Raw genomic sequence first — 10,746 nt, forward strand, 5'->3', positions numbered from 1 at the left:
TTATTTTTCACCAAGATATTTAGGATGATGGTTCTGAACCGGGGGAGGAAGGGAGTGGAAATATGTCAAGAATTAAAGTAAGAATAAGAAGCGAGTAAAATTAAATTGAAGTGGATGGAAGACTAGAACTTTATTTTAATCTTTTTTTCTCAAAAGCCTCCATATCCTTGTCCACGCAGTACTGAAGGAGTCACAGTTAGAGCACCACCACTCCAGCCCAATAGGTGGCAGAAATACACCAAAAACTAAACGTAACTCCGCAAACGGAAGACGAAGAAGCCGGAAAGGGAAGAGGAGGAGATTCATTCGGAAGCAGCGACGCCCTCAGCTGATCCTCCTCACTGAACTTGTTTTCATCGGTTCGATCAGAGTTCAGTTTACTGACCCGGACCAGAACCGTCCTCCGAATCCACGGCGAGGTGAGTTAACAACACCGAACTCCCGGAAGTTAGCTGCAGGGTCACGTCACGGTAATCTGTGAGCAGAGAGACTTTAACACGGAACACCAGCTGAGAGGTTCATGGAGCTCAGGCGGCTGTGGTTCAGTGGAGGGGCCTGAGCTGCTGGCAGGAAACTAATGTGTGTTTAGGTGGCATTCTAACGTGTCCTGGTAACTATGGCAGTACAACAAAAGAAAGTTCAACAAAAGAAAGCAGCAATGTGTAGCACAATTTAACTGGTGCTAGTTAAAATCCTAAAGCAACAATAAAAGTCAGCATAACATTGATTATTATATTTATGATAATGAAACGGTGACATTTCTTGCTTAATATTAATAGTAAATGTATAGGCATAATAAAGAGGACCAATAGTTCATGTGTCAGTATGTAGCGAAGTTATAAGCCTCACAAAATCTTAAATGATTACCTGGGCCTATTAACTAGTTTAACATCTATTTATTCATAAAAGAAAATGTTCCTCAGTCTCATTAGGTTACATATATTTGCTCTCAATTTTATGAAAATTTGAGAGGGGAGATTCTTTTTGATAGGAAGCCTAAAAATGACACTTTATTCAAAGCAGTAGATATGAAAATATTCATTGGAATCCTCATATTTATACTTTATTTGTAAATTCAATAACTATTCTGGATCGAGTCATGAAAAGAATCAATGTAATTATGATCATATGTTTTAGTTGTGAAAGACAAAACCAACGTGAGCGGAATTAAGAATGAATGTTCTGGAAGAAGACTAAAGCCACTAAAAAACTGTTTGTTTTTTCTTCTTCTTTGAATTCTGATTTCTACAGCCACATAAAAATAAAAACAAATCACTTAAATCGTCATGTTCCTCCAGGTAGTTTCTTCTTCTGCACATCTCACATCTGTCTGTGAAGCTGGTTTCTCCTGGTTCTCCTCTGCTTTGACGTCAGAATTGTTTTTATTTTTCTCCAGTGGTCCTAATCATCCTTTGTAGAAGATTATCTTTATCCAATTTAACATTTGACTTGTGCAACTCAACTCTCTGTAAAGTTATGCTTTTTCACACATATTTTTGGTTTTCTAAATATCAGTTTTTGATAGAGATCCTACTGTTTGGCTCAGCCTGTGTGCACTGCTCCTCTTTCTGAAATCCAGAACCAAATTATTGGCAAATTTAAAAACTACCTTGATGGAAGACTAAAGTTTGCAGTCGTGAATGACCGTCAGATTTTAAGTTGATCAAAGGTTGGTTGACCCAACTAGGTCTGTCACAATAAATCAATTAATCACATAATAAATGAAAAGGAACAAAATAATTTTCATTTGCTTGATTTACCGTTTTTATCTTTTTTCTCTCTTCTTACTAAACACTGAATGATAAAAGTCTTCAGCCTGGTGTTTTGGTCTCAACTATCCCTTTTTTGATAGATAATTTTGTTTACAGAGACTTCATTATTAATTTTATTTGTTGTTTATCTGTTCCGGTGTTTAATGTTCATTAGAATTTAAGGTTTATTGATCATTGAGAATGTGTTCTTGCATTTTTATGCCATTATTTACTATTACATCACTTGAAAATTGTCTCAAAACAACAATATTATCGTTTATCGCAATAAGTTCTGGAACAATTTATCGTCCGGCAAAATTTGTTATCGTGACAGGGCCAGACCCAACATCTTGGTTCTGTCAGCTGGTTGGTCTGGCTCTTTCTACCGTCTCTTTGCTCTGACTCAGCACTCACCCGTCCACAGAAATTGGAGATGCATTCTCTAATTAGGTAGAAAAAATTAATTTGACTATTTTAATCCCCATTTCTTTACCTTCCAGTAGTCCTGTTGCAATAAATCAGTTAATTGTATGAAAATTTAAACAAGCATCATTTCTATTTGCTAGATTTCTCTTTTTTCTCTTTTCTCTCTTTCTACCAAAAACTGTAAGACACTTGACACTTTCAACCAGACACTTTTTTTATGGGACAGTTTTGTTTACAGAGGCTTCAGTTTCCATTTTATTTGTTGTTTTGTTTATTTAATTAGGATATTTATAATATCTTCCAGTTCCAATGTTAAATGTTCGTTTGAATTTAAAGTTTATTGATCTTTGAGAATGTGTTCTCGCACTATTCTGCCATTCCATTATGTCACTTGAAAATGGTCTCAAAACAGTAACATTATCGTTTATCGCAACAACTGATGGAACAATTTATTCCGCAGCAAAATGTGTTATCGCGACAGGGCTACCTTTCAGAGTTCAGAACAAAGCTGGGTCTGTCCCGAAGCAGTGAGCTCATGATCTACTACATGCACTGAAGTATTCAAAGACAACGACTCATTCATGTTCACAAGCTCAGTTTTAACCCAGCAGAAATGGGTCATAACACCATGTTTTTACTGTGCAAACATCCAAATAAAACAGTTGCATTATCATAAACACTGCAGCCTGTGGTGTTTATGGTTGTTTAGTTCACTTGTAGGCCATTAGCACAGAGTTGATCAGTGATATGTTTACATCTGTGCATTATGAGCATCTTCAGTCAGTTTTTTTCTGTCGTCTGTGTTATTTTACACCTGGAAACGATCCAACATGGACCCGATTTTCTGTGTTGCTGCACAGAAGCACATCAGGGAAGAAGGAAAAGATCCCAATACTGTGTTTCATTCCCACAGTCAGGATTAGGTGTCAGCGGCTGTTTATGAGGAGGGTGTCAGTGTGGACTGCGTGTCCTGCAGGGATTTCATCCTCTGATCTCATTAACAGCTTCTAACCAGGAGGAGGGGGAGGAGCTCTATGGAAACGTCCCCACCTCTGGACGTGAGCTGGATGTGAGCTGGACATCCAGAGCCAGAGGGGAACATGGGCAACAGTGCGCTGAAGTCTCACCTGGAGACCTCCCAGAAAACGGGAGTGTTTCAGCTGACGGCCAAAGGCCTGCAGGAGGTAGGAGGAGCAGCTGGGAGGAAGTGGAAACGAGTCACTTCTTGTCTGAGTAGTGCAGTCCCTTCCAACAGAACCAGGCAAAAAATAAAAGCAGTGGGTATCGATGAATTAGTCATGTGATTTACGGATCGTTGATAGGCCTTCTAGCGTCATGCTACAGCTGTAAAACAGTTCTGAGTGTGCATTTTAAAGGGATGCTGACGTTGATGTAAACTAGATGGCACTGTTCTGAACTTGTCCTGGTGTCTGCCTGGTTTCAGTTTCCAGAGGAGCTCCAGAGGCTCACCGCCAACCTGAGGACGGTGGATCTGTCCGGGAATAAGATCGAGGTTCTCCCAGCCTCAGTCGGAAACTTCCTGCAGCTGAAAAGCCTGACGCTGAACTCCAACAAGCTGAGTGAGTGAGTGAGCGGTAGATAGTGTCTGCTCCGGGACATTCCAACCACGCTTCCTCTAAGATTTCTGTTTTCCCTCTTTAAGCTGGCCTTCCTGCAGAGATCGGCAAGCTGAAGAAGCTTGAGACCCTGAGCTTGAATGGGAATCAGATCCAGCAGCTGCCCCCCACCTTGGGCCAGCTCAAGGCCCTGAGGACCCTGAACCTGTCTGGGAACCAGTTCACCGAGTTCCCAGCAGGCCTGGGAACGCTGAGGCATCTGGACCTGCTGGATTTGTCCAGAAACAGGATTCAGAGCGTCCCAGCAGCCGTCTTAGAGCTGCAGGCCATCGAGATCAACCTCAACCAAAACCAGGTTTCTCTATCAATAAGAGAGCAGCATATTAGTGTAGAGATCCTTCAAGTGTGGACACAAGCAGAAACATTAGTATGCTAACCCTCAGGTTGTATGTTTTTCATATTTCCCAGTAGCCCCTTCAGTTTCAGGAGGACATTTTTAAGTCTTTTAAACCAATTAATGTTTTAAAATGTTACCCATATTTATGACTTAGATTAACTTTGTTTCATTATTTTTTTGACTTTGGTCCTCGAATTCATATTCATGCAACTTTGAAGTTGCATAGGGTTAGGGTTAGGGGTAAGGGTAGGGTAGGGTTACCCTAACCCTAACCCTTCTCATATTCATGCAACTTTGAAGTTGCATGAATATGAGAAAAAGTAATGTTTTTAGCAATTTCAATTTCTTATGTATTTAGAGGTTTAGCTTCAGCTTCTGCTGCCTTTTTGTTAGCTCCCACTCATTTTTCTAAGGGTTTAGCAATAGCCTCTGCTAATTTTTTTTTACCTGTTTAGCCGTTCAGTGTTTGGTCCCCGCTCATTTTCTTATGTGTTTAGAGGTTTGCTGTTTGCTTCCCCTACTTTTTATGTGTTTAGTGAGCAAATTAGTGATTAGTGAACATAACTTTTGGTCAGCTGTGCCCACCACTGGTGAGTTTAGTGCAAACACATATTCTACATTACAACTATGGTAGCCATTTTGAAAAACGTCCACCAGAAAAAAGGAGACACGAGATCAAGAAAATGTGTATCCTTCTATGGTTCAAAATATGTAGGCTGTGATTTGACACCAAAAGTATTAATCTGTGATAAATATTGGCAAAATTAGCACAATAAAATAAAATTTCCTTCACCATGCTAACAGTTTTTTTTTTTTCAAAAATCAAACTTCTGGGAACATCTGTACCAAGTTAGGCTCTTGTATCCACATGTGAAAGAGATTTTGTTGAAAGTATTCTATTATTTTCTGCACCATAAGGCCCTGTGATAAATATGTTAAAGATGGGATACATAACAGCTGCTTCCTACAGAACCTATGAGGCAGTCCTTAGAGGGTTTGGAGTGTAAGCAGGTTTTCTCCTCCCCGTCAGATCTCAGTGCTGTCAGCAGAAGTGTCCCGCTGTCCCCGTCTCAAAGTTCTGCGTCTGGAGGAGAACTGTCTGGAACTGTCCTCCATTCCTGAGTCCATCCTGACCGAGTCCCAGGTGTCCCTGTTCTCCTTGGAGGGAAACCTGTTCGAGGTGAAGAAGCTCAGAGAGCTGGAGGGATATGAAAAGGTCAGCTCAGTATTATTATTACTATTAACAATCCATGTATTTTTTTCACTCTTTCTAAGCAAGTTAAGAATTGAGCTGTCTCAACAAAGATCCATTTATGGTTAAACAAACTCTAAGGAATATGTGTAAATGCTGTAGAAGTTATAAAGCTGTCTTTCTCTGTCTCAATTAACAAATCACCAGGTTATGAAGCAGAAATATTTGTACAAATCAAAGTTGCATTTTATAGGACATACTTTAACTTGGTTTTAATTATATATATATATATATACACTGTCTATATACTGTATATATATATATATCTTTGAAGTGTGTATATCCCTACATTTCTGATATTGAGTAAAAGCAACTACTCCCAACTGCATTGCTTCTCCGCTTCTCCTGTGCTGCGTCACTAACACAGTCACAAGACCAAACAAATAACACATGATCACATAAACAAACGGCAATCAGATTGAAATAAATATCGATTGTTACAGCCTAGTTTCACTTATCCGATCCATACTGATGTTAAAGAACTTCATCCTGTACCGATTTTGACGCTGAAATGTTTTGCTTCCCCACTTTCTGTTATAAGCAGAGTGAGAGAGAACTTATTCAGCTATAATGTAGTTAATCAGGATTTTGATTTTTCTTCTTTAAAAGTCTCCATGATTAGATCCTGACTTTAACAAGGAGATTTCCAAAAGATGTTCATGACAGATGGAACCAGAGTCCTTAAGTTGATAGAACACAGCGTCTTTGCTTCTGTTATGAGTTCAAGTTTAACACCCTGTTTAAAAGCAGCAGCCTGAGGGTCAGGGGTCAACCTCTGTACCTCCAGACGATGCCAGGTTACCACAGTCTCTTCTGGTCTGTACATGTGTCTCTTCCTCTCTCATCAGTACATGGAGCGCTTCACTGCCACCAAGAAGAAGTTCGCCTGAATCCCCGCTACCATGACGACTCTAGACTTGGCGTCGGTCTGTAACCCACCATACCTCCCACCCCCATCCTGCACCAGCCGGACCTTCTTATTGGTCTGCAGCGAGGTGCTTCCTGCAGCACTCCACACAGACACCGGACCTGCTGACACACGGAGACGGACGATGACGGCGAGGCAGGCTCAACACGACCCCCTTGAGATCCAGAGCGGCTTTTTAACCAGGATTTGCTTCCAGGCTTTAGTGTTCAGTAAGCGGTGAGCGACATGCACCTCCAGAACAGGGACATTTAAGTGATGTCACGCACTTTCACAAGTCCTGATCTTGATGCAGAAGAGGAGAAAACAAAAAACCCAGCAGGTTTTTTTAATCAGAGTTTTTCTCTGCATGTTTAGACTCTGGCCCTGTGGCAGAGCTCAGGAGGCTTCGGACATGTTGGACGCTTCACGGCTGTTTTTGTCTTGCATGAGGTCTGGTGGCTTTATAGTGCAGCTGCTCAGTGTGGCATCACGTCGTACTCACCCTTTAGCAAAAACATTAAACCGCTCCACCCCCCACCCCCTCTCATGCCTTGCAGTTTTATTTAATCACCGCCATCTTTAGCGCGTCCCACCATGTGACCCCGTGAAGCTCCACCCAGCAGTGTGTGGACTCTAAATCCTTTCTTCTTTTAGGGAGCGTTTGTGTTGCTTCTTATTATCCGGCAGACGTAAACATGTAATGTAATGTGCAAACAGTCGAGCTGGGTTTGAGTCTCTGAACCAAACTTCTTCTGTGTCAGCTGAGTTCCCCCCACCATCCATAAATTAATAATTCCATGGATTTTTTCATATTTTCTCATCAGCTATGTATTTATATTTGATAATCCAGTCATACAAAGACACTTCATCATGTATTACAATGATTTAAATCACTTTAGTTTTGGAGAATCCCACATCACAGGTTCCCCAATGCTGTTGCTTATTAAACAAAGATGATGAAATAATGTGAAAACCAATGAGGGGAAAACTGCATTGAGCACAAAAATCCCGGATTCGTCCAGATCAGTGCAAAGGTTTTCATACTCCCTGGACTTTTCTACTTTACAGCCTCAACCTTCAGAAGAAGTGTGATCGACCAATCAGCTCACAGCATGAGGAGAATGCTGCAGGTCTCCCAGCAGACGGAGCCATTATCTCTGTTTCAGTCAAATCAAACAGCACTCCACAAATTCTGTTTGATTTTGACCTTTGACTAGGCCATTCTAGCATATGCATGCAGTTTGATCTAAACCGGCTCCGATTGCATGTGAAGGTGAACCTCCACCTCACTCTGCAGTCTCTGAACAGGTTTTAGTCCACCCGACCTTCTTCCACATGTCTGTTGGACACAGATTGGACTTCCTGTTTCTGTCTCTCAACAGAACAAAACAAGATTTTCCTTCTTGCTGTTCATGTTCGAAGCTTGGGATGTCGTTCTAGATCCTAACCCTGCTTTTTAACTTCTCCAGAACTTCCTCCCTGAGCTGCTGCTGGGTTGCTGCGTCTCCACAATGCTGCTCGTTCTCTAATGCTCTCTAACAAACCCAGCAGCTGCATCCAGACTCAGATTTTATTTCTCAAATCTGGACTCTTGTGTACAATTAGGCGACTTATGAAGGAAACTGGTTGTGCTGGAATTTATTTAGGGACTGAAGAGTCTGCATGTCTTTTTAGAGTTGTGGTTGCGAAGGACTTTGTGAACCGTGCCACCGTTTTCCTCTGACTCCACAGGTTTGCACTGCTCTCTGTTGGTTCATTCACAATAAAACGTATTAATGGAACGGAACTAAAAGTGGAAAAGTTGTATGTGAAACGGCTTGTGGAAGCTTTTTCAAAGTGTGTACTTCCGTTTTTCTATGACTGTAAGTAACTAAGACACTAAGCAGGCGTTTTCACTTTATTACTTTAAAATAATCAACTGAAGTGATATTCTGTTAAAGCCAGTATGTGTCGGTGTTTGCTCTGTGATTGTGTTTAAACAGATGCATTCTGTACTCTGCTGCTGAAACAAACAGGTGGAGTGAAGGAGTGGCTCTCCAGCATGTCCAGGGAAATTTGTCTATAATCTTTTTTTTTTTCTTGTATTTAATTAAAGCAGATGCTCAACAAGTCAGTCAATGTATGCTTCATTTTTTTTCTCTTAAAACCTCACCGATATTTTGAGTCCAGCTTTAACAACCTGTGTCGTTCCAGTCAGAGTCGTCTGTCAGCTGAACAGGTTTGTGTTGATAATTAGCTCCATGTGAAACGCCACAGGCCTACGGCAGCAGGTTGTCGTTAAGGCTCATAAAAAGATAATTAGCAAAATACAAAACCTGGATAACTTCTTTAGCGAGATGGTAAAAGGAAGCATCTTTTTTATTAAAAAAAAAAAAAGAAAAAAAAGTGACAGCTCTTGTGGACATTTCGTATTTGGCCAAACACAAACACGGCACTTTGACTGTCAAGAATGGTGGTGAAGGAGTGATGATATGGGCTTGTTTTGGAAACCGTGGGTCCAAACTGGGCGAACCTACAACTGCTGATCTACAAAAGCATGGCTGTAATGGCCCAGTTAAAGTAAAATACAGCAAATCCAGATTCTTTTCCATCCAGCTTAATTTGATTCTGCTCACCAGAAAAACAAGAGATTAAAACTTGAGCTGATGGGAATGTGAATCAAACAAAAGGCTGGGAAAAGATCAATAACATGAAGTTATGTTAATTTACACTTTAAATTAAGTCCATAAATCCAAAGATGAGTGATTACTATTCTTACACAGTACATATTTTAATTCTAATACTTCACTGGCCACTATTAATAAATATCTTTTTGATTTATTTTTATCAGCTTAAACATCAAACTGTTTTTTTAATTGCTACGTAAAACATTGAAAATATTTCTGACATAAACTTTCACTGATCAAAACAGAATGCAAATAAATTCTCAATAACCTCCACAGGAGAACTTCATTAGACCTTCTGTAAATGTCTGGATGAACCTGTCCATCTCTCTGTGTTCTCCAACACTAAATGTTCTGGTTAAACCGTGTTCTTCGTCAGCCGACGCTCGATCAACCTGGACATTGTGTGGCTGTAAACAGGATGTTCTCAACAGGAAGCTGCAGCAGAGACACACAGGATGGCAGTGGACATATTCTGGTCACATGTGAATTTCTCTCAGCTGCAGGGACGTTTAAAACAGATTAGAGGCATCCATCCATCCATCCATCCACCCACATGTATACACACATCTTTGCAGAGCATTTTTCATACAGGCTAATATAGAATTAAGTGGTCTACAAAGGTCAAAAACAAAAAGACATTTACTAGAGATACTATATATATATATATATATATATATATATATATATATATATATATATATATATATATATATATATATATATATATATAATGATAAACATTTTTGAAAGAGAAATCAGATGAGGAACTATGGAAGCAGAATCATGAAGTGTAGCGAGGAAACACTGGAAATATGAATGTATAAGGGGAAAAAAAGACAAATGACGAAGAGACATTTGTCACAAAAAGATAGTAAAAAGAATAAACATCAACAAAATCCAGGATAGCAACGAATATATACCGTTACTATCTAAGCCTTTACTCTCCTATAGTTTAGGTAATATCCTAATATATATATATATATATATATATATATATATACAGTGTTGTATAAAGTACTGAAATCTCAGAGTCAAGTAAAAGTACAAGTACCTCTCCAAAATATGACTTTGGTAAAAGTCGAAGTCACTGACTGAAATGTTACTTGAGTAAAAGTCTTAAAGTATTTGAAACTTCTTGTACTTAAGTATGGAAATTACTGTAAAAATGGATGTACTCAAGTAATGTAATGAAAAGTACAAGTAAAAAGTAAAACAAGGCAAATGCAGTTTGAATGACATTTTTTATATTTTGGTAAACTTGTCAAATACACTTAAAATAATGTACCCAACCAAGTGCAGGCAAAATTAAACCTGCTAATAGATATACCTGCAGGCATCATTTAGTTAAGAAAATTAGGTGCTTTACCTATAGCACAAGGTTAACTTAACCTGCTTTACAACTGAACCAGCTTCTTAGTATACCCTCCAGGACAGAAAATACAAAGTTTTTGTAAGCCTTAAGTTTTCCCTTCAAGTAAGGTCAGTGCTGAAAATGAGAAAAATAAATAGTACAGAAAATGCGGCCAACATGAAGAAAAAGAGCTGTTACGATTACTCTACTTCACAAATCAGTGAATCAGTCAATCCTACAGTCAGTAGGTGGTGCACACAACTGGTCATTATGCAAAAGAAAAAAAGAATTGGGAGGGAAATGCAGCTTATTGGCATCTGTAAACCTGGTTTTGAACTTGCATGCCTTTCCTATATTCGTTAAATTTAGTCTAAATTGCTATCGCTATGGCTTCTGTCCCCCCTTGAACAGAGGAGTCT

General features: G+C 39.5%; 1 protein-coding gene across 1 annotated transcript; it reads left to right on the forward strand.

Moving 5' to 3' along the window:
- The first annotated feature begins 286 nt into the window (after window positions 1-286).
- lrrc57 (leucine rich repeat containing 57) lies at window positions 287-8,423 on the forward strand. Its single transcript, XM_032547551.1, has 6 exons — window positions 287-419; window positions 3,182-3,361; window positions 3,622-3,757; window positions 3,841-4,109; window positions 5,182-5,367; window positions 6,252-8,423. Exons 2-6 carry the CDS (start codon window positions 3,278-3,280, stop codon window positions 6,291-6,293), a joined length of 717 nt encoding a protein of 238 aa, XP_032403442.1. The 5' UTR covers window positions 287-419; window positions 3,182-3,277; the 3' UTR covers window positions 6,294-8,423.
- Window positions 8,424-10,746: the final 2,323 nt, after the last annotated feature.

The sequence above is a fragment of the Xiphophorus hellerii genome, chromosome 19 (assembly GCF_003331165.1).
Source record: "Xiphophorus hellerii strain 12219 chromosome 19, Xiphophorus_hellerii-4.1, whole genome shotgun sequence".
Lineage (NCBI taxonomy): Eukaryota > Metazoa > Chordata > Actinopteri > Cyprinodontiformes > Poeciliidae > Xiphophorus > Xiphophorus hellerii.

Excerpts from the sequence above, each read along its gene's own strand:
- lrrc57 (XM_032547551.1), top strand. The coding sequence starts at position 3,278 with ATGGGCAACAGTGCGCTGAAGTCTCACCTGGAGACCTCCCAGAAAACG. Across the intron at positions 3,758-3,840 it reads GCTGAACTCCAACAAGCTGA|CTGGCCTTCCTGCAGAGATC; the intron begins GTGAGTGAGTGA and ends TCCCTCTTTAAG. Across the intron at positions 5,368-6,251 it reads AGCTGGAGGGATATGAAAAG|TACATGGAGCGCTTCACTGC; the intron begins GTCAGCTCAGTA and ends CTCTCTCATCAG.